A 24884-nucleotide genomic window follows, 5' to 3' on the forward strand; every position below is an offset into this window, starting at 1 on the left:
ACCAATGATCAATTTAATAAAGATGCCCGATATGACAAACTGAGGCCAATAGCTTCAAATGAGGAAGAAATATGTAAACAAGCAAGTCAGGCATAAAAGAGGATTGAAGCATGAAACAAAATGTCTGATGCAGAACTGGAACAAGAAATATATGCCGGCTCAGGAGAGGCTTAGAAATATATTTAGAAAGGGGGAGAAACAGAAGCTTTATGAGGAGATTATCAGCAGTGCAATTCCATACAGTGTAAGGAGAGTCCACAATGCCTCTGTAAAGACATCTGTATTCCAACCCACAAGTTTGTATAATATAGTTATACTCTACCTTTAAGGTTGACTCATTCCAAGACATCTTACAACATTGTAACAACAACAAAACATCCAAAATGAAATAAAAGCAATAAATGCTATGATTATACATATTCTGCTCAAAGTATTTGGAACCTTTTGAATTCAACAGTATGGGGAAAACGTAGGTCTACTCCCAGCATTATTATTTATAGATAGATAGATAGATTCAATTTATATCCTACCCTTCTTTCTGACGGATTCCAGGATGGTAAACCTCTCTCTAAGGTGTATCAGTGCATTTTACAAGTGGGGCTGACATTACGGAATGCTCCTCAGTTGTTGTTTTTTTAAATGTAATGCTTACACACAGAAAAAAGTAGATGTCAGAAAAAGGCCAGGCTAGAATAGTACTCCCTGATATGCTAGTTTTCTGCATGTGGTGGTTTTGAAAATTGGAGAGCATTTAATCATGTGAGCCCCCAAATACTGTCCAAAGTAGTGCAGCCTAGACATTAGTTTACAACCCTAGTAATAACTAAGCCATACAGATAGTCTCTGTTGACACAAGAAATGCATGCAACTATTCCTTGCATAGGATAGACATTGGAAAATTATGTGCCTTGAAGGGTTAGCTCTTCATACTGCGTCTTCTCACTTATCCCACAAAATAGAAATGGGGAGGGGGAGAAGGAAACAGCAGGAAATTACTTGTACCCCAAACATGTATGAACTATGGCATAAGATACAAGGATTTGGAGGGGGGAGTAATTATCTTTTTGTAATTGTTCTTGGAATTGTGTAATTTTTCAAATGGATCTCAAAACCAATACTATTAACTACCAATGCTATTATTATAGAAACTGTATTCTTTGTAATAAGATTTTCTGCATTGGTTGATTCTGCATGCACACATGCATAGGGCAGTATTTCTGATATGAATAAAGAAAGCAGGATGGTTAATTTTATTTTGAAGTCCAGAGTTTGTGTTGCACACAATAAATCCAAATTTAATAAGAGACAATCATTGGCATATACAGAGAAATACTGTTACTTCCCAGACTCCTCATTTTCATTATTATTACTGAAAGACTATCATTCATTTGCAGTTTTATAATGAATGCTGTCTTAAAAGCTTGTGATTTAATTTAAGGAAAAACAGAGTCTGGATCTGCCCAACTTGTGGCTCACCAAGCCAAAAATAGTCCGCCAACCTGTGGGCTGCCAGATATTAGACACACTTTCTCCTTTCTCCAGTCCTAGGCAAGTAGCAAAAACAGGAGGTTTGTCAAATAAATATAGCTAGTAACCTGGGTTTGGCTTGGTGAGTCACAAGTTGTGTGGTGAGATTCCAGAAGGTGGATTGCACATACCAGTTTTGGTATATGAGGGAACTGAGGAAGGAAAAGCAATGTGAAGGGGGAGTTTTGGAAAAGCAAGAAAAAGGACCTGCAGGGAAGCCTTTTCTAGACATCAGGATGTCAAAGACTGAAAGCCTCTAGAGGGGCTGTGTCACAACTATGGCACTCCCTTCCCCGGTAAAAGTATAGATCATCTTTTCATTTGCTAGTAAGCTTGAAATTGGTAAGATTGGAAGTGGTGTGTTAATGTTTTTTATACATCGAGTATCCCTCTTCCTGCATTTTGATTGCTTATTTTTCTCTTTCATTACTTCCTGGAGCCTTAGGGATCTTGAACCCACCTATATAAATCAACATACTCCTTTCCTAGTTGGGTTTTTTGGGGGGGGGCGGGCGGATTTTTCTCCTTGATTTGTTTGCTGCACCAAAGAAGGAACATCTTGGTGTGGCTGCAGCAAACAGGAGTGTGAGCTGGTCGAAGGCCAGTGGGAGGACTCACCTTTTCTTTTCTTGGATTTGACATCGGAATGGGAGGACGGGGTCTTGTTGGGATGGGAGCGAGGCTTTGAGTTGGGAGAAGGGTCCCCAGGGCGGGAAAACTCACCCCCTGCTCGCAGAAGAGATCCGTTCCAACCTCTGGCATTTTCGTTGAAAGCCTCCCAGGCAGCCAGGATGGCGAATATCCTGGGTCCGAATCTGCAGTGCCAGGTGGAGAAAGCAGAAGTAGGCTAGAGGGACCCCCGGCTCGACGAGGCATCGAGCGGCCCCCGGTGTTCGGGGGTGTGCATGTGCTGCGTGGCGCCTGCCCCGTGTTTGTTGAGAAGCGGGGTGAATGAGTGAGTGAGTGGGGCAGCCGGCCTGCATAGCTGCGCCCCTGTTTCCCGCCCCCCAGCACCCACCCTCCACTGCCCCGCCGACGCCTCCTTGGCCCTGCCCTTGCCTCTTCCTCGCCGCGTCGCTCCTGGCTGGCCGCCCGCCCGCCCGCCCGCCTCGAGGTCGCTGTTCCTCGCCCAGGTGCTGAAACGGAGCCAGCCGAGCGCTGAACCCGCCCCTCCCCGGAGCGCGGAGGAGCAGCCGCGTCAGCCGGCGGGGGAGGAAGAGCAAGAGCAAGAGGAGGAGGAGTGGAACAGCCTGTCTGTCGTCGGAGGAGACGGGGCCATCGCAGAGCGGGCCGGAGCTGGCGACTGGGCGACATGAGGGGCTGGGCGGCCCCGGAGCGGAGGAGGGGCGCAGTGGCCGCGCCGGGGGCTCCTGGCGGCGCCTGCTAGCCGCCTGCATGACCCTCCTGCCGCTGCCGCTGCTGCCGGGAGGCTAAGCGTGCGCCTGCCCGGGGCCTCCCTTCCCGGACCTGCCATGACACCGCCGGGTTCCCGGCGCGGCCGCGAGGCGGAGGCCCTGGGCTCCTGGCTGCTGCTGCTGCTGCTGTGCCTGGGTCCCGCCGTCGGGCAGCTCCGCTACGCAGTGCAGGAGGAGGTTCCGCGGGGCGCCGTGGTGGGCAGCGTGGCGGACGACCTGGCGCTGGAGCCCCGGCAGCTGGCGTCGAGGGGCGCCCGCCTGACGTCGGGCAGCGGTCGGCAGTACTTGGCGCTGGACGTGGGCCGCGGGCTGCTGGTGGTGAAGGAGCGCGTGGACCGGGAGGCGCTGTGCGAGCTCAGCCCGTCGTGCTTCCTCAGCCTGGAGCTGGTGATCGAGCAGCCCGTCGAGGTGCACGGCGTGGAGGTGGAGGTGCTGGACATCAACGACCATGCGCCCCGTTTCCCCCGCCAGGAGTACCGGCTGGACGTCAGCGAGTCCGCGCTGCCGGGCGCCCGCTTCCCCATCGAGGGCGCCGACGACCCCGACGTGGGCTCCAACTCGGTGCAGAGCTACCGCCTCAGCCCCAGCGAGCACTTCGGGCTGGGCCTGGGGGACTTCGAGCGCGGCAGCAAACTCCTGGAGCTGGTGCTGCTGCAGCCCCTCGACCGCGAGCAGAGCGCCCGCCAGCAGCTGGTGCTCACCGCCGTCGACGGAGGCGACCCGGCCAAGTCCGCCACGGCCCAGATCTCCGTGCGGGTCTTGGACACCAACGACAACTCGCCGGAGTTCGACCGCGGCACCTACACGGCGACTTTAATGGAGAATGTGGCGCCAGGCACGCTGGTGGCAAGGCTGAACGCCTCCGACCCGGACGAGGGCTCCAACGGCGACGTGCGCTATTCCTTCAGCAGCTACACCCCGGAGAAAGTGCGCCAGCTCTTCAGCGTGGACCCAGTGTCGGGAGAGGTGAGGGTTAACGGGACGCTGGACTACGAGGAGGCCTCCTCCTATGAGATCTATGTACAAGCCACTGATAGGGGCCCCGTCCCCATGGCTGGGCACTGCAAGGTGCTAGTCCACATTGTGGATGCCAATGATAATGCCCCTGAGGTTGTGCTGACTTCCTTGTACAGCCCAGTCTCTGAGGATGCCCCCCCTGACACCGTGGTGGCCTTAATGAGCGTCACTGACCAGGACTCTGGCCAGAACAGGCAAGTCAGCTTGAGCATTCCTGCCAACCTCCCTTTCAAACTTAATTCCTTCAAAAACTCTTACACCCTGGTGACCCAGGGGGTTCTCGACCGCGAAAGGGCTGCTACCTACAATATTACCATCACTGCTGCAGATGCAGGGATCCCTCCCTTAACTTCTCACAAAGTCATCCAGGTGGACATCTCTGATATCAATGACAACCCACCACGGTTTGAAGAATCCGCTTACTCTGTTTACATCCCTGAAAACAATGTTCCAGGGGTTTCCCTCTGCACTGCCAAGGCTGTTGACCTTGATGCCAATGAAAATGCCCACATTTCCTACTCTCTGCTGAACAGAGAGATTCAAGGGCTCCCTGTGGCCTCCTATGTCTCCATTAAACCTGACACTGGTGACATTTATGCTGTTACTTCCTTTGACTATGAACAGCTGAGGGAGTTCCAGGTTGTTGTGCAGGCCCAAGACTCGGGGGTGCCACCACTCAGTAGCACAGCCACAGTGAACATCTATGTGGTGGATCAGAATGACCATGCGCCACAGATTCTGTATCCTGCCCCAGTTAATGCCTCAGCAGCTATGGAGATGATCCCTCGCTCAGCCAGCACTGGATACTTGGTGACCAAAGTCATAGCCATTGATGCAGACTCTGGGCAAAATGCATGGCTCTTCTTTCACCTGGCCCAGTCTTCAGCTCCAGACTTCTTCAGAGTGGCACTTCACAGTGGAGAAGTTAGGACTACTCGAAAACTGCCGGAGGACACTGTGACCACCTTCAACCTTACTGTTGTAGTGAGAGACAATGGAAAGCCACCCTTGTCTTCCTCCGTGTCAATCATAGTTGCCGTGGTGGACAGGATTTCCAAAATCATTCCTGACACCAGGAGGCACGTAAAAAGCTCTAGAAGTTACTCTGAGATCACCCTTTATCTCATTGTTGCTCTGAGCTCTGTCTCATTTATATTTCTATTGACAATCGTTGTCCTCGCTGTAATCAAGTGCCAGAAACACAGTGTGCACATGAGCTCCTGTTGTGGGGGGTTCTGTGGGGCGCCCAGAGAAAGGTGCCCGGTTGGAATGTACAAGCAGGCAAATAACAACCTTGACACCAGAATGTCAAATGGTTTAAAAGTCCAGCCCCATTTTGTTGAAGTGCGGGGCAATGGCTCTCTTTCCAAGACCTACTGCTATAAAGCTTGTCTGACTGCGGGCTCAGGAAGTGATACTTTCATGTTTTACAACACCGGGGTCCCGGCAGGAATCCACTCCCAGGCTGGGATGACTGAAAGACATCTGACTGGGCAGAGTGGGCAGAGCGCACAGAACCTGATCATACTTAAAAGTGAGCCCATCACTCCAAATGAGGTGAGGACTGAATGGATAAAATGACCTGAACAGGCTTTGAATGTAACCAGTGGTCTTTTACAGGCTTAATGCCCAGGATATTGATAGGAAACAAGAGTGGGTTAAAGGAATGGTGAGGCATGGCATCCATTTCCCCCCAAAACAAAATTGGAGGCGTTTGATTCCTTCTGCTCTGCTAGCTCAGGTGTATTTTATCTGTGTAGCACTTTGTTTTAAAAGGGTTTTTATCTTCCTGATCAAAGTATCAGGGTGTTCTATCACCTTTCTACATGTAGGAGAAAGTTCACTCTAGCAGATTATATGAAAGCACAAAATACGCATAAAAGAAGCATAAGAAGGCTCAGTCTGAGCATCAATATGCTTCAAATGATGTTCAGGTGATGCGTGTTTCCTTCGAAGCACTGTGTCCAGTGGGGCTTACTCCCAGGGTATTGGTTTGCAGCCTACAAGACTTTGTAATTATGTTCCATCTTCTGGATCATCATATTAAGATACACTTGGCTGTATGTTTTCCAGGCGGCCGAGAACATATAAAACATTCTTAGGCTACAATCCCACCATTGATCTCAGTGGGACTTATTTCTGAGCAGATATGAATAGATTAAACTGGTAACACAGTGTTTTACTTCTCACATGGTATTGCCTCTTCTTCCTGTCCTCCTGTCCTACCTCCCCATTTCTCTGAAAGTCTAGTGACATAATTTAGTATGTTGACCCAGTTTTTGCTGTGCTGTTGCAGTACATTAGTCTGTAACCCCCAATGTACTTGTTTAGTACCTATGGCCTCTTCATTGCCCAATCATGCTCTCTTGTAGTGATACACTTTTTATTTTTTTTATTTATTAGTAAACAATACTAACACTTAGTAGGTTGTAAAGGATCCTATATATCATTTCAGTTTTATGGCATCTGCAGCACAGCAGTACAATACTGGGTGTTTTTTCCAGGTACTATTCAAAGGTACCTTTGTGTATTGTGAAAGCAGTCACACTGTCTCCAAATGGACTTCAGAAGTAGGAAACAAAATGTACTCATTTTCAATATTTTGGTAAAATTATGCAGATATGCTTTGCTGAAAATAAGAGTAGTACAGTAAAAACAAAGTTGGACAGCCAGTTTTTTTAGTATTCAGAAAACAAGTTAAATAAGTTAGTAAATAGAAAGAAAAAAAAAACTTCTATTGAAAGCCCCAAGGTGAAATTGTTTCAATGTAATTTTCTCCAACAATCACTTACTCACTTGAAAAAGGTTGTGTTACTTAAAAGGAAAAAGACCAACAACCTTAAATAGAAAATTAGCATAATCTGCACTGAGAAAATAGTCTGGATTATGCCATGGACAGCTTTTAATGGGCTTGGTGTGATGGACAACCTATTGGGGCTACTATGTCAGCTTGATAATTTCTGCATTTCTGAAATGAATCAATAGGTATAATTTATTTGTTTGACCTCAGTCCAGATAAAATACTTGCTGAACAACAGTATGGATTTTTGGTGACACAAACCTAAACAAGTTTACTGAAAGTAAAGATCTGGCTAAACGAGGCAGTGAAGATGCAAGATTGGAACTTCTATTGCTTAAAATTATGGCAAAGAACATGTGTATCAGGACCATGGGAAGAGCGGACAATCCTTTCTCTCCGCATCAGTTTCCTGATGAAAATCCCCCCCCCATCTGCTCTTCATTGCAATAAGAAAAACTTAAATGTACAGGCAGTGTGCTCATGTGAAGCCTCCAGTGTATACACGGAGCTCCCACAAGGGCAAGAATTTCCCCAAGTCACTTGAAGGGTGGGTGCTATTCCTGCAATGTATTTTTCTGTGTTTGATTACCTATCCTGGTCACTGAAGTGAATTCTTCCTGCATATCAGACTGCATATAAAAAGTTGGATTTAAGTCATAATGTCAGAGTTTGAAAGTTTCATTGAAAACAGTGGAATGTCCTTGGCATTTTCCATCTTCAGGGCAAATAGCAGCGGTGGGTGTGAGAGAGAGAGACAGAGAGAGATACAGAGATGGAGAGAATAAAAAGGATAATTCCCCGCCCCCTTCCTAGTTCCAGGCCCAGTCTGATCACCCTCTATATATTGCTGTTTTTAACTTTAACCTACCACTACCAATGCTACCAACTATAGGATACATGATCATGAGTATATTGATATCTCATCTAGTTTGGTTCTAAAGATTTTACAATCCAGTTTTGCATTTTCTTACATGTTTTGTAAACATGGAATAAAATACATCAATCAGAGACTGTAAAAGACAAGTCTAGGGACTTTCCTTACCTTTAAAACAGCACTAAATTATCCACTTGCTTATTGCATGGGAATTTACTAGCACTTTCCATGATGTCACTAATAGTATAGTGGGGTAAAAGATGGGAAGTTTTGTTCGAAGTAGGAAATTTGTAGTTGCCCTGTAACTTCTTGGTTGGTTTCTGGTACTGTAGTATGTTATCAGCGCAAAGAGGGATGCTATATAGATGTGACCATCACAATATCCTAACTATTTCTATCAGAGCCGTATCCATATGGGGGGGGGGCGCGGCTAGCTAGGTTTTTTGCCCCAGGTAGAGGAGTGCCATTGAGGCTCCTAGCCTGTGTATGTGTGTACACAAATGTGTGTGTGTGTGCGTGCGTGCCAAAGTGTGTCTTTTACCCGGGTAAAATGGGAGCATTTTAGGAATGATACTTTGTTTTTTCATTCTGCCTTCTCTTGTTCCACCTCTGTGTGCGTCAGAGTTTTACATGATCAGCAATCCAAATCAAGGTCAATTTTCCAAAAAGCGCTGAGCACACCTCAGTAGCTTCCAGCATGACACCTGTGTTCAGTTTTTCCCAGAAAGCCTTAGCGACCTGGATAATTGGAAGGTGAGCTGTCGGGGGAGGGGATACTACATCAGAAGCTATTCAGTGCATCAGCAGGAAACTGAAGCTAGATTTAGTTAAAACAATAGAGAATCTTGCTTATTGCAGTTTCATAATGGAAAGCATTTCCTGGAGGTTATGGGTATCTCCTTTAAAGGTTTTTAAGAAAAGTCTTGATGGAATGCAAGTGATGGGCTATTGCGGCTTAGAGCAGAGATTGGAAGTCCTTGGGTTGTCTTGCAGTTTTGTGATATTGTGTTTTGCCAAGACAGGAGTCCATATGAGACAGAGAGAACATATATCTGTACTACAAACCTATATCTGCTTTATACCAGTTTAGCTACATTGGCTTCTCACTAAGAATCCCTGGAATTGTTGTTTGATGATGGTGCTGAGAATTCTCTGCTAAAAATATCTAGTTGCTCCTCCCCCATCAAATCTGTGATGGAGGCAAACCCAGAGTAGAATGCAGGCAGAAGGCAACTGTGAGTGCAGCCAAAAAACAGGCTTTATTTTTGCCCCCAGGCAGTTTCACCATGCCCTCCTTTCCTGAATTTGCAGATTAATCTTTCCCCACTAAATACTCATAGGACAGTTCCCAAGCAGGATATGTGTGGTAGTGGGGAGAGGCGGGAAGAGAAGCCAAATTACAGAGAAGACTTTGCACAGAAGCAACAAAACAAAAAGTGCTGGGGAAAGTGGCTAAATAATCCCCCCCCCCATTGAAGTCTCTGCTCATTTATTTTTTATTTTTTTGCTTTTGATTTGGCCAAGGGAGGCAGGACAATTTATGCTAAACATGGGGGAACAGAGGAAGCACTTTCCTTCTAATCTAAGAATTCTTGAGGAATTCAGTCTTTGCAAATTCCAACACAAAATGACATGATCCACACACCTCTTGGAGTAATGTGCGGATAGGAACTTGAATATGTGGGGGATTTTGTGCTTCTGATTTTGAGATGCAGTTCTCAGCAGTTTATCAAAATGTGCTTTTAAATACCTATTTTGCCAGAAAATACGCATTTAAATATGCATTTGTACATGTATTTAAACAGCACAATGCTATTTAAATAGGTATTTAGAAATGATTCTTTAAAAATGCATATTACTGTGGAAATGGAATGGAACTATGAATAAAAACATGGAAAAGTGTCAAACAACCTAGACAGTGATCTGGCCAGAGTGTTCTAGAACTGAAGGAGCCATTTCCTGGTGATGCTGTCCACCTGGGCGTGCATTTCTAGGTTGTAATTTAGTAGCTTCTGAAAAGCACATGCTAACTGTGACTATTAAAAGTGCTTTGTCTGTCTGCAAACGACTGTTTTAAATAGACAAACTTTGTTCTGTGCAATGAAAAAAAAGAATGCTCTGGGGTCATTTCAGCAGCATTAGTAGCGCAATAGCCAGCAGGCAGCAGAGAGATTGTTGGTGGCACTGCAGAGGCAAAGGATCAAGGCACAGGATTTAATGAATGTCTAGTGTTATAATTCATCACTGCTAGATGAACAGGGCAGTCAGGGCAGGATAATCACCCAAGGGGAACAACAAGCCTGGCAAGCCGTCTTGGCTTCACTGCTGACCCACTGTGAGATTAAAGCCAGCATTTGCAATTGCTGTCTTGCAGGAGAAGGGAAGAAATCTTATTTTACCATTGGGCTTTTAACGTAACCTTTTCAGAAAATATGTGCCATTCCTTGACTGTCTGAATACTTCTCTCTCTTCCCTGACTAGGGAAGTGCTGGAATCCTTCTGGCCACAGATGTCTTATGAGCTGGATTTTCACCTTCGTCATCTGTTGCTCTCCTCAGCAGCAGTTGAGCCTCTCAGTCTGCCTTGTCTGCTGCAAAAAGCCCTTTCACCAGAGTGACGCTTAGCTTCAAAACTGTGCCTTCAGCAGAGATGCATTGTAGGGTGTTGCTATTGGTCAGTTGGCATGCTAAACCTTTGCCTAACAATATCAACGTCTGTTTGGGTACCACTGTTTACTCTGCCACCATTTTGTTTTTGTTTTTTTAAAAAATATTTACCGGTATTAGTTTTTCAACAAATTAAACACAACACTACAAAACACCAAAAAAGAAAAAAACATACAATACAATACAAAAAAACAAAAAAACAAAACAAAACAAAACAAAAACCATTTAAAACACAATCCAATTTCAACATCTTATCTTTTCCCCCCTTATTTCCTCGACGCCCTCACACCTCCCTTTTTGTATTCCACCTCTATTAATTGTTTCAGCAATTCCTTTCCATCTCCCTCTGTTTTCTACCCTATAATTGTCTTAACACATTCTAACCATATTTTTCCCTTTAAAGCTCTATTAATCTATTTATACTTAATTCCTTGTAACATTTCTACTAAAGCCATATAACTTCATTCCAACATTTTTCTAACATTCATTAATTTTACAGTGTTTCTGTAAATAGTCTTTAAACTTTTTCCAATCTTCTTCCACCGACTCTTCCCCCTGGTCTCGGATTCTGCCAGTCATTTCCGCCAATTCCATGTAGTCCATCAACTTCATCTGCCATTCTTCCCTGGGGGGGGGGGGTAAATCTTGTGTCTTCCAATATTTCGCAATGAGTATTCTTGCTGCTGTTGTTGCATACATAAAAAAAGTTCTATCCTTCTTTAACACCAATTGGCCAACCATGCCCAGGAGAAAGGCCTCTCGTTTCTTAAGGAATGTATATTTAAATACCTTTTTCATTTCATTATATATCATCTCCCAGAATGTCTTAATCCTTGGGCACGTCCACCAAAGGTGAAAGAATGTACCTTCAGTCTCCTTACATTTCCAACATTTATTATCGGGCAAATGATAGATTTTTTCAAGCTTAACTGGTGTCATGTACCACCTGTAAATCATTTTCATTAAATTTTCTCTTAGGGCATTACATGCCGTAAATTTCATACCTGTGGTCCATAACCGTTCCCAGTCAGCCATCATTATGTTATGTCCAGCATCTTGTGCCCATTTAATCATAGCTGATTTCACCGTTTCATCCTGAGTGTTCCATTTCAACAGCAAGTTATACATTCTCGACAAATTCTTGGTTTTTGGATCTAACAATTCTGTTTCCAATTTTGATTTTTCCACCTGGAAACCAACTTTTGTGTCCAATTTGTATGCCTCCATTATTTGATAATAATGGAGCCAATCTCGCACTTTGTTTTTCAATTTTTCAAAGCTCTGCAATTTTATTCTCTCTCCATCTTGTTCCAGAATTTCCCAATATTTCGGCCATTTGGCCTCCATATTGAGTTTTTTCTGTGCCTTCGCTTCCATTGGTGACAACCATCTTGGGGTTTCCCCCCCTAACAAATCCTTATATCTTATCCAAACATTAAACAATGCTTTTCTAACAATATGATTTTTAAATGCTTTATGTACTTTTACCTTATCGTACCACAAATATGCATGCCAACCAAATACATTGTTAAAACCTTCTAAATCCAACACATCAGTATTTTCAAGAAGCAGCCATTCTCTCAGCCAGCAAAAAGCAGCTGATTCATAATAAAGTTTAAGGTCTGGCAGGGCAAATCCACCTCTTTCTTTAGCATCCGTTAATATCTTAAATTTTATTCGAGGCTTCTTGCCCTGCCAAACAAATCTAGAAATATCCTTCTGCCACTTCTTGAAACAATCCATCTTATCCAAAATTTGCAATGTTTGGAACAAAAATAACATCTTTGGCAGCACATTCATTTTTATCACAGCAATTCGGCCTAACAATGATAACTTCAAATTTGTCCATACTTCTAAATCCTTTTTCACTTCAGTCCAACATTTTTCATAATTATCCTTGAATAAGTTCACATTTTTAGCAGTCATGTTAACCCCTAAGTATTTCACTTTTTTAACCAATGTTAGTCCTGTCTCCTCCTGAAACTTCTCTCTCTCATTCATAGTTAAATTTTTCTCTAGAACCTTGGTTTTCATCTTATTCAACTTGAAACCTGCAACCTGTCCGAATTCTTGAATCAGTTCCAATACCCCTTTAGTACTAGGTTCTGGCTCCTGTAAAGTCAATACTAAATATTCAGCAAATGCTTTCAATTTGTACTGTTTAGCTCCCACCTGTATACCTTTAATCTCTTGGTCCTTTCTACTCTGCCACCATTTTGAATGCTTTGAGAGACATTGAGATAGGAAGGGCTAACACATTTGATGTTTGCTGAATAATCACTGACTGTACGCACTTTCCCCCTTGAATTTAGTATTTGTGTGTTACCTTTTGTGAGCCACCTGGGGGCTGTTTCTTGGTTGAAACTCAAACAGCAATAATGGGAACTCTGCAGCAAGACTTCTGAAGCTGCAGGGATAGAATCTGGTGATGCATTTCAATTGCTCTGCTGTGCTCACAAATTTCTGCAGCGGTTTTATAGCATCTGCTCTCCCATCTGATCAGAGTGTGTGTTGCTGTGTACGAGGAGGATAGGAGGTTGATATCAGTGGCACTGGTAATCAGAACGTAATGGCAGGAGGTGTTGTTTTGGCTAGGGTGAAGGCCTGGCTACTTTCCTGACTAACTACAGCTACTGGTGAGCAAGGAAAGGAATGAGAATGACTGCTCAAAAGAAAGAAACAGGGAGTGGCAGTGGCCTCAGATAACCCCTGGCAAAAGGCAGGAGAAGTCTGCCCTGAAGTGAAATGAGGGCAACAGAAGGGATGAAGGATAAGGGGTGCTTGCCAGCCCTCTTCCCACCATGTGATCCCCATGGAAAACTGTTTGTGGATCTGGGAGCAAGGCAGTAGCTGCCAGTTTCACCCTACAAAATGCAGGTACTTATAGATATCTACCAATGCACTTGAGAATGGCTTCCTGGAAGATTGTGAGAGACTCAAGTTAATCCACAGTAAAGGCTTGGGCAGATGAATCCCCCCCCCCGTCTCTTACACACACACACACACACACACACATTTTTTAAAGAATTGGAAAGGACCATGAGGGTTATCTAGTCCAGCCCCCTGCAATGCTGGAATATTTTGACCAACATGACCCTGAGATTAAGAGCCTCATGCTCTACGAAGTGAGCTACCCCAGTTTTATGCTTGCAAGAGTTAATAGCTGGCAGGATTCAGCTAAGTTATTGCAGCCTTCATTTCCCCCCTGCAAATGTGATTGTTTGTAGATCTGTGATTTCTACTTCCCTGTCTTGATTAGGGTTTGAGCCAACACAAATGGAAGCCATCAGAGAATTTCTATTGCCCTTTACCGTGCAACCCTATATGTCTGCTCAGAAGTAAGTTCCATTGAATTCAGTGGGGCTTCACTCCCAGGCATGTGGATTAAGGATTGCATGTTGAGTCATAGAACCAGACATACTGATTGATTTATTTAAACACATTTTCAGACTGCTTGCTATTTAAAAATCTCTAAGCAGTATACAAAAATACAGCATAAAAACAACAAGACAGTGTCATAAAAGCAAACTGACAACGCAAAAGCCAGACAAACAGGAATAAAAACACATAAAACATATAAAAACATATAAAAAAATTCAGTAATAAGAGGGTTCAGTCTTCTGGTTCAAGGAAAGCCTGAGCAAAAATATATGATATTTCAAGACACCTGAAGCGACTAATGGGTGGTCCTTTATGCTTGTTCAAATGCTTGTAATGCCCCCCCCCCCAATCTGGATGCCCTTCACACTCCTTCCCTACATGGGCTCATTTGTACACTTAGTGGTTGCCTGTAGGGGGCTTCTGAGAGCACTGATTAAAGCAAGACACAGGTTTTATGAATGTGCATGGTTATTTTTCATCAAAACCCATCTTTTTAAAGATCTCATTAACTATTGGTGAAATTAGATGCAATAAGCATATAAAATTATTTCGTGTGTGTGTATCTAGATCAGGGGTAGGCAAACTAAGGCCCAGGAGCCGGATGCAGCCTAATTACCTTCTAAATCCAGCCTGCAGATGGTCGGGGAATCAACATGTTTTTACACGAGTAGAATGTGTCCTTTTATTTAAAATGCATCTCTGGGTTATTTGTGAGGCCTGCCTGGTGTTTTTACATGAGTAGAATGTGGGATTTTATTTAAAATGCATCTCTGGGTTATTTGTAGGACACAGGAATTCGTTCATATTTCCCCTCCCAAAATATAGTCCAGCCCACCACATGGTCTGAGAGACGGTGGACCGGCCCCCTGCTGAAAAAGTTTGCTGACCCCTGATCTAGATAGACAAGACAGATAGATGTAAGATATATTAGCTCTACCCTGGTGACTTGTGCATTGGAAACTTCATGATTGGAATGATGTAATGTAGTCCAGAGATGGACTCTGTACAGGACTTCCCATGGGATCGGTCCAGAAGCTGCAGCCGGACCGGAATGCTGTGGCCAGGTAGTTGAGTGGAGCCCTGAGACTCAGGCATGCTACACCTGTGCTGAGGGAACTGCACTGGCTGCTGATCACCTACGGGGCCGTGCTCAAGGTCTTGTTAACATATATAGCCCTGAACAACTCATGGCCAGGTTATCAGAAGGATCACCTACCTCTATAAACTCCCTTAGATCACCAGGGAACATTCCACAGAATATCATAGTGACCCCAAAACTATGGAATGCCCTTCCCTCTGCCATACATGAAGCCAATTCACACTTATTCCAGAGATTGGACCCTGTTTTAAATATTTGAATCCTCAAAATTTCTGTTTTATTTGCTTTTTTATGTTTTTGTGCTTTTATGTTTTGGTTTCAGATTGTATTTTTGCCTTAATGGATATTGTGGATTAGATAGAAATCTTAAAAACATTAAGTGACTTAGAAAAGCTTTTAAATAAAAGAATGAATATCATTCACGTATCTACTTAAAATGTTTATATGCACTAATAAGAAACAATGTTTTACTTATTTTACCCCATTGTTTTCTGCTTTTCCATGGGTTTGTTTTACTGTGATTCTTCATGCTTTCACTTAGGACTCGAAGCAGTTGAGGAGACACTCTCTGCTGCATTTGTAGAGAATGCTCCTCCTCCTCCTGCTCTCTCCCCAGAGATCATTATCCAGAACCACTGAGAGGGAGAAGATTTACAGAGCTGTGATAATGGCTGTGGTGCAGTGCTCAGTGGAAATGCAATGTTCTGACAGAAGGGACACCATTAGAGCAGCCATTTATTGTTGTTTGCACTTTGGACCACAAACTGAATGACATTAAAATCCTTCTGAAAGCTCTTCATTGTGTTTAAAGACAAGGAGAGCACAGAAGCTGCCAAAGAACCAGAAGGTCTAAAATAGCTTTTAATTACCTTCCTCTCAACTCTTCTCAAAGTGTTAGAGTATTTGCTGAATTCTAGAGTAGTTGCTGAATTCTGAACAAATTATTAATCATTACTGCACTTACTTTCACCAGCTTGTATCCATTACAGTAGCTGCAAAATGGAGAACTCCAAATTTTTCTCCATACATCTAGAACAGTTGGGGACGTCAGCGTCTCAAACGTCATCCCCCCACCCAAAAACTCTTCCTCTTGCATACCTCATGGCAAATTACAAATGCTTAGTATCTTGCCTTATGCATGTTTGCAAAATGGCAGCACTTAAATTATCACACGAGTATGGAAACTGAAGTTTATTGTGGGCTCTTAATTTAAAGAAAGAAAGAAAGTGGCAGGTGAAGCTTCTTTGTATAAAGCATATTGATCCAAGAGGACATTCTGTAAGAAACTCAAGACGAAATGCAGAGCTATCTTTAAATAATTTACTGTGTTCAATGCATTTAATACGAAAAAGCAGGACTGGGCATTTATTCCTGGGCTGTTTCCAAGAATTCCACTACAACAGCACTCTTATTATCTTGTGTTATTTGTGTACTTGTTGCTTTGCTGTTATGAATGTTATCCATTATGGCATCAAGCCAACGGTTTAAAGCATGGACTTTTGACCTCAGCCATGGGCACATTAGTCAATGAGGGGTTTTTTGGGTGCTCTGAGGACATAAACCATGGAGTCCTCAAAGAGGTCACTTGCATTGCTGCTATCCTCAGCTAGCAGACATGCACCACTGCAGGACCTAATAACATCACCACTATCGATCAGAATCCTACCATCGGAGTTCATTCACCTGCATATACTCCAATGTGACACATGCAGCCGCCTGCCAAAAAAGGCCTTCTGCTGTCTGCATTAGACAAATAAATCTGTCTCCATGTAGAAAAATGTCTCTATGTAGACTCAATCCTGACATAAAAAATTGAACACCAAGAAACTAGAGGGAGAACATTTTCATTCTCCTAGGGTAATCTGCAGATGACCTCAAGTCAGAGGCACCAGCTTCAACAAAAAATACTTCAGAGGAAGGCTTCCAGTGTAAAACAGATGAGTTGCACAATTTGTAAGCAACTTTGACTCTCCTTAGTTTAGGCTTAATGTCCAGCTATAGAAAGCAATTCTCTCTCGTTATGTTAAGAATTAGGATAGCAAGAAAGGGAGAGCATTGCCACTAATGACGGCCACACTCTCTCCTTGACATTCATAGAATCATAGAGTTGTAGAGTTGGAAGGGACCACGAGGGTCATCCAGTCCAACCCCCTGCAATGCAGGAATCTTTTGTCCAACATGGGGTCAAACCCATGACCCAGAGTCTCGTGCTGTGTTGACTGAGACATCATAGGGTTACTGCTATCTTTTGTCTTCACTGTTTTGTGTATGTGTATGTAGAGAGGGAGGTGGGCTCAATACAGTGGTGTCCAAACTTTTTTCAAAGAGGGCCAGATTTGATGAAGTGAAGGGCCGTGAGTGCTGACCAAAGGGCCAACCAAAATTGTTAACTTTTTTTAGGATTGAAGTTGTTGAGCTTTTTTAAGGGTTGAAGTTGTTGAGATTTTCTTAGGATTTTACCCCAGGAAATAAACTGCCACAGGGGCTGGATTAAACCAACCGGCAGATTAGGCCCGCGAACTGGAGTTCAGACATGCCTGGCTTAAAGAAACAGCTCATATGATGGCTGGAATACAAGTGGAAGAAAACCCCACTTACCATAACAACCCACTTCGTGGCTGTATGAAGAGCTGCTAGGGCTAGAAGTAGGCCACCATGGTTCTGTGCACAGCTGCCAGTGCTGTGAGCCTACAGAGCGTACAGATCAAGGATGGCTTAACTATGGTCCTCCAGCTGTTGCACTACAGCTCCCATCTTCCATGATCATCGGCCATGCTGGCTGAAACTGATGAGCGTTGTATTCCAATGACATCTACACAGCCACAGTTTAGCCGCCTTTGCCCTAATAACAAAATGTTCCCAGGTGCTAGAGTGAGTCCACCCACCCATTGGCTATCCTCAATAGGAAGGGCTCCAAAGTCTTCATGTACAGATTGGGACTTTGCTTTGGGCAGTGATAGCATTTCCTGGTTCTTTGCTTCCTTCTTTGACTCCTGGATAGACCTCCAGTCCTAATCTCTGATGTTAAGCTTGGCTCAGCTTTATTGGCCAATACACAGGTTGTAGCCAGGGCCTCAACTAGTCAGGTTGGTTTGGATGGATTTCACTTATTGCAGACTGAGAATGTGGACAAGGTAGGTCATAAGAACACAGGAAGCCAGCAATGACTCTCCAGGGATTTGGACAGGAGTCTTATTTGGCCCTACCTGGAAATGCCAGGGATTAAAACTGGGACCTTTTGCAGGCAAAGCATGTGTTCTACTGCTGAATTTAAATTGTTCCCAAGGTGCTTGGAGAGACGTGGTCCATCAGTGGTTCTATGAGAAAGGAAATGATCATGACTGCCACAAAGGAAGTACCAATGCAGCCGATGAAGATCTTGCCTTCCTAGGAAATTGGAAACTGCCTCATGTATCCAAGGGCAGGGGTGGGGGCAGTGGCGTAGCGTGGGTTGTCAGCACCCGGGGCAAGGCAAGTAATTTGCGCCCCCTAACCCGTGGACTTGCACCCCCTAACCCTAACCCCCAGATGTTGCGCCCGGTGCAGCCGGCCCCCCTGCACCCCCCACGCTACGCCACTGGGTGGGGGTGCTAGGAAAACCTGTTTGCACTCTTCTAATGCACAACCACCTTGCAGTGTAGGCAAGCTGCATCTTAACTATCTAGTAGCTGCTCCCACCATCCTAACTTACAGCCCCCAGATGGTAGTGGATTTTGGGGTGTTCAAGAAAATGCTAAAACGTGGGATCCCAAAACAATGCATCCTGCACTTCTCAGTCAGATCCCTCTCGGCTTACTCAGGAAAATTGGGCTAACATTCAATTGTCTCTTCATCCTGGGATTCAGCACAGCTTGCTTTTCTCTCTATGAAACCCAGAGTTTCATCCTAGTAGCAAACATCCAGTGGAGAGTCCAATTCCTAAAGTGTTTTTTTTGGGGTGGGGGAAGCAGTTGTAGTTGTTATTTTTTATTAAATTTGTAAACCATCCTTCATCCGTAGATCTCAGAGTGGTTCATAATATTAAAATATAATGCAAAAACACAAAATACATATTAAAAACAAGAACATAAAAAGTCACTATCCAAGAATCCCCCCTCCCCAAACACACACATTTAAAAGAGGTATACGATGTTAATCAACCAATGCCTGGCTAAAGAGGAACTTCCCTGGGGAGAGCATTCCATAGATGGGGAGCCACTGCAGGAAAGGCCCTGTTCTTGTGTTGCCACCCTCCGGACCTCTTGTGGAGGAGGCACACGAAGAAGGGCCTCAGAGGATGATCTCAGGGTCTAGGTAGGTTCATATGGAAAGAGGGTCTTTGGGGGGAGGAACTGGTGCAAGCAGGAGACATAAAATACACTTGAGTCACAAGACACCCATTGAGGTTCCCTGGAAGTATCATACTTAATGACAATATTTGATGGTAAAGTATGACAAATATTTCTCTTGTAAGCAGTGTAACAAAGAAAAGTAATTTAAGATTTTGTAGTTTCAGTTTACAGAGAGGCATTATTTCATAGGAAAAACAATGAATATGTGACATGATCTAAAAGATTCAGATTTATTGGGTGTAAACTTTTGTGGGCTAGAGTCCATTAGCTGTGAATCTAACAATAGATGCTGTATCAGTTATTTGTGAATATGAAAAAGGAGATATTTGTAGACCAATAGGTTGATACATTTATTATTATGTCCATGAATGCTGGTCAGGGCTGAGATTTGAGCTATAGAATAGGGTCTTGTTTCTTATTTCCTTCTCCCATTTTTAGATCCCTTTTCTTGAGGCATTAGCTCCTGCTGTTGTGACAAAACATGTCTGCTTTTGATGAAAATCTGCTGCAGTCGGCAAGCCTGATATAATCTAGTGTAATTCTCTGCAGTCCATAAACCCCAGCAGAAACTCCATCACAAGCAGAGTGGCTGAAATCCACTCTTCACAGGAGGCTGCACTTAATGGAACTCAGAGAGACACCTTCCAGTAGAAGAGAATCATTTTCCCTTTCACTGGATAAACAAACAAAGTGTTATTTAAAAAACAACAACCTGCCTTTTCCATGCATTCTGTGGTATCCTTAACATTCAGCCATGGCAATATTAACTAAGAAGTATATCCTAAGTATATCCTTAATATTCTGCTTCCTAACACATCGTTTCTCACCTTCCTGTATCGTGCTTTTGAGTTTTGCATGCTGTTAATTGTTCACATTGCATATGCACTTTGCAATTGTTAAACCTTTCCTTGCTGGTGTGGGGTTGTATTCCATTTTTAAAATACTAATATCAAATTTGCTTGCCATCAGATTTTTACTGCTCTGAATTATTTATTTCTAACATCTGTGCAGAGCTCAATTGTGGAAACCTCTAGGTGGTTTACACAGAACTTAAACTATACATTAAAACATTAAAATTATCAAAGAAAGTCAGGATTATTATTTTTTAAGTTTTAAAACATAAAAAAATCCAAGTGTACATAAAATCAGTAGTTAAAAATATACTCTTTCTGAATGAAAAGTACCTATTAAAATGCACACCAATCTTTCATATCTGGGCAGGCTTGCCTAAACAAAAAATGGTTTTTAGCAGTCACTGAAAGCAATATAGCCAACATGCCTGCCTAATGTCAATGGGCAGGGAGTTCCAGAGTGGAGGTGCTGTCATCATAACGGGGGGAGGGCAGTCTGTGGCCCCCCAGATATTGTTGGACTCCAGTTCCCATCCACCACAACCAGCATGGCCCTTGGCCAGGAATGATGGGAATTGTAGTCAAGTCTAGTTTTCAAGGTGGAAAGTCGCTTTATGGCAGTCAACAGGCTGCTAGAGAACTTGGTGAAAACACACAAATTCTTCGCGTGACTAACCCATTCATATATAAGCAGACTGGTACTGTTTTTTCTTTAAAAAGGCACACATGGGCAAGTAGAGTTGAATCTGTCTTCATTCTTCTTACTTCCCCATGCTCTGTTGTCTCAAGCATTTTTCACGCGTCCTCTTTTTTGCTCTTCAAGATTTGGCAACCCTAGATTTGGAATATATTGGGTGAGGGGTTGGCAAACCCTACTGCTTTTGAGTGAGTATATTTTTGTGATCATTTGGCAGATTTTTTAAAAAGCTGAAGAAATCTGGAGGTGATCCGAGATTAGAATGCATCGCTTTTTAAACATGTTTAAGCATAAATTAATATTGATTTCTTTCCCTACTTTGTTTTGCAGCCAAAACCACCCAATCCTGACTGGCGTTATTCTGCATCTTTAAGAGCTGGAATGCAAGGGTATGTATCACATGTACCTTTCTTTTCTGTGAGGGAAACTGTTCATTTGCAATCTGCTTGCTTTAAGTTGCATCGGCCTTGATCCACCAGGAAGATCTGTCTGTCTGGTAGGCTGGTTCGTTGGAAGTTGTTTTGGGTTGCCCTGGGCAAGGCAATGTGGTAAAGGTAAAGGGACCCCTCACCGTTAGGTCCAGTCGTGACCGACTCTGGGGTTGCAGTGCTCATTTTGCTTTATTGGCCAAGGGAGTCGGCGTACAGCTTCTGGGTCATGTGGCAAGCATGACTAAGCCACTTCTGGCGAACCAGAGCAGCACACGGAAATGCCATTTACCTTCCCGCTGGAGTGGTACCTATTTATCTACTTGCACTTTGACGTGCTTTCGAACTGCTAGGTTGGCAGGAGCAGGGACTGAGCAACGGGAGCTCACCCCGTCGTGGGGATTCGAACCGCCGACCTTCTGATCGGCAAGTCCTAGGCTCTGTGGTTTAACCCACAGCACCACCTGTGTCCCTTAAGACAATGTGACATAATAATAATAATAATAATAATAATAATAATAATAATAATAATAATAATAGCAGCATGACTCTGCCCTTGTGGCGTAGGAGAAGTTCCTGGTGGAGTGAGCCCATAAGCAGCTGTAAGTTAAGTGCCCAAGTTTTGATCTTTGGACATGCAACTTTCAGATATTTTCCAGACTTGTTTTAATAACTGTTTATAACATATAGCATTATTGTTCACACCCTGATCTCTGAGTGGCGAGAGACCCAGAGGGTGCCAGTGCTTACCCTGGGTTCAGATTCTGTGGAATGAAGGAGGCTGGGGTGTCTTTGGGATATGTGGTTTTAATTGCACAGATATACAATTTGAGCATACAATCATAGAATTGTAGAGTTGGAAGGGACCCCAAGGGTCATCTAGCCCAACCCCCTGCAATGCAGGGAACTCTGATAAAGCATCCATGATGGATGGCCGTCCAGCCTCTGCTTAAAAACCTCCCAAGTAAGGAGAGTCCACCACCTCCCAAAGGAGACCATTCCACTGTCAAACAGCTCTTACTGTCAGAAAGTTTTTCCTGATATTTAGTTGGAATCTCCTTTCTTGTAACTTGAAGCCATTGGCTCAGGTCTTACCCTCTGGAGCAGAAGAAAACAAGTTTGTTTCATCTTCTATATGACAGTCCTTTAAAATATTTGAAGATGACTATCATATCTCCTCTCAATCTCCCCTTTCCCAGGGCAGTGCACAGCATTCAAACCTAGTGTTGGTTGTACCCAATGAAGTCATCTTGTTAGCACAAGGCATTCCACTTGCAAAATGGATTTCCCTTCCCTCTCCTCTCCCTGTGACCCCTGCACCCCCCAAATCCGCTCCAGGAGTGTGCATGGCAGTGGGGGGGAAGAGAGAAAGTTGTGTTCTGCAAGATGGTATGACTTCACTAGATACAAGCCCTTATCTCTACAAATTGTTTGATTCAGTTACTATCTTCATTACTATTTTATTAGTCATTTCTGCTCCCTGTGTGATACACAGTAATAATAATAATAATAATAATAATAATAATAATAATAATAATTTATTATTTGTACCCCGCCCATCTGGCTGGGTTTCCCCAGCCACTCTGGGCGGCTTCCATAGAAACCAAAAATACAGTAAAATATCACAGATTAAAAACTTCCCTGAACAGGGCTGCCTTAAGATGTCTTCTAAATGTCAGGTAGTTATTTATCGCTTTGACATCTGCTGGAAGGGCGTTCCACAGGGCGGGCGCCACTACCGAGAAGGCCCTCTGCCTGGTTCCCTGTAGCTTTGCTTCTCGCAATGAGGGAACCGCCAGAAGGCCCTTGGCGCTGGACCTCAGCGTCCGGGCAGAGCGATGGGGGTATACTGGGCCGAGGCCGTTTAGGGCTTTAAAGGTCAACACCAGCACTTTGAATTGTGCTCGGAAACATACTGGGAGTCAATGTAGGTCTTTCAAGACCGGTGTTATGTGATCTCGGCGGCTGCCCCCAGTCACCAGTCTAGCTGCCGCATTCTGGATTAGTTGTAGTTTCCGAGTCACCTTCAAAGGTAGCCCCACGTAGAGCGCATTGCAGTAGTCCAAGCGGGAGATAACCAGAGCATGCACCACTCTGGCGAGACAGAGAGCAGGTAGGGTCTCAGCCTGCGTACTAGGTGGAGTTGGTAGACAGCTGCCCTGGATACAAAATTGACCTGCGCCTCCATAGACAGCTGTGAGTCCAAAATGACTCCCAGGCTGCGCACCTGGTCCTTCAGGGGCACAGTTACCCTATTCAGGACCAGGGAGTCCTCCACACCTGCCCGCCCCCTGTCCCCCAAAAACAGTACTTCTGTCTTGTCAGGATTCAACTTCAATCCATTAGCTGCCATCCATCCTCCAACCGCCTCCAGGCACCCACACAGGACCTTCACCGCCTTCACTGGTTCTGATTTGAAAGAGAGGTAGAGCTGGGTATCATCCGCATATTGATGGACACCCAGTCCAAACCCCCTGATGATCTCTCCCAGCGGCTTCATATAGATGTTAAATAGCATGGGGGAGAGGACAGAACCCTGAGGCACCCCACAAGTGAGAGCCCAGGGTTCTGAACACTCATCCCCCACCACCACTTTCTGAACACGGCCCAGGAGGAAGGAGCGAAACCACTGTATAACAGTGCCCCCAGCTCCCAGCCCCTCTAGACGGTCCAGAAGGATGTTATGGTCGATTGTATCAAAGGCTGCTAAGAGATCCCACAGAACCAGAAAACAACTCTCACCTTTGTCCCTAGCTCACCGGAGATCATCAACCAGCGTCACCAAGGCAGTTTCAGTCCCATGGTGAGGCCTGAATCCCTATTGGAAGGGATCCAAATGGTCCGCATCCTCCAGGCGTGCCTGGAGTTGTTCAGCAACCACGCGCTCAATCACCTTGCCCAAGAATGGAAGATTTGAGACTGGGCGATAGTTGGCCATACTGGCCGGGTCTAAAGATGGTTTTTTAAGAAGCGGTTTAATGACCGCCTCTTTCAGCGGATCTGGGAATGTTCCCTCACAGAGGGAAGCATTCACCACCCCGCAGAGCCCATCGCCCAGCCCTTCCCGGCTAGCTTTTATAAGCCAGGATGGGCAAGGATCAAGGAGACAGGTGGTTGGTTTCTCGCGTCCAAGCAGCCTGCCCACATCCTCGGGGGTAACGGATTGAAATTGATTCCATGCAACTTGACCAGACAGGGCTCTAGCACTCTCCCGCCCCAGCCCTGCTCCCACGGTGGTGTCTAGCTCCTTCCGAATATGAGTGATTTTATCTGCAAAAAAACTTTGCAAAATCGTTGCAGGAGATCTTGGGGTCTTTACAAGGCCCCGGTGGTAAAGGTGGTTCCGTTAAATTGCGGACCACCTGAAAGAGTCTCCTGCTACTATTTTCTGCAGATGCAATAGAGGTGGTGAAGAAAGTCTTCTTCGCCATCGCTATCGCCACTTAGTAGGCTCGACGTTGAGCTCTAACCTGTGTCTGGTCAGATTCGGAGTGAGTTTTCTTCCACTGACGCTCTAGCCGTCTCAGCGATTGTTTCAACGCCCTCAGCTCTGAAGAAAACCACGGGGCTGTCCGGGCTCCATGCAATCGGAGAGGGCGCTTGGGAGCCAGACAGTCGATAGCCCTGGTTAACTCCGCATTCCAGCGGGCCACCAGGGAATCAGCTGAAAGGCCATCAACATGGGCTAAAGCATCCCCTACCACTCTCCGGAAACCATTTGGATCCATTAAGTGGCGGGGGCGGACCATCCGAATTGGTCCCACCTCCCTGCAGAGGGGAAGGGTCGTGGAGAAGTCC

The 24884-nt window shown here is 44.7% G+C and overlaps 1 protein-coding gene across 6 annotated transcripts in view; it reads left to right on the plus strand.

The window, feature by feature from the left end:
- The window catches only part of LOC309538584 (protocadherin alpha-C2-like), a 181611-nt gene that overhangs the window by 109216 nt on the left and 47511 nt on the right, over positions 1-24884 (plus strand). For 4 of the 6 annotated variants that reach the window (XM_082234258.1, XM_082234255.1, XM_082234257.1 and 1 more), the window contains exon 2: positions 20989-21047. In XM_082234258.1, coding sequence (XP_082090384.1) covers positions 20989-21047 — 59 coding nt within the window. Of the gene's footprint in view, positions 1-2731; positions 5517-20988; positions 21048-24884 lie in introns of those variants that run through there. The other 2 variants (XM_082234256.1, XM_082234253.1) reach the window with 2 other exon arrangements.

This window comes from Podarcis vaucheri (genome assembly GCF_965113315.1).
Source record: "Podarcis vaucheri genome assembly, chromosome: 8".
Classification (NCBI taxonomy): Eukaryota; Metazoa; Chordata; class Lepidosauria; order Squamata; family Lacertidae; genus Podarcis; species Podarcis vaucheri.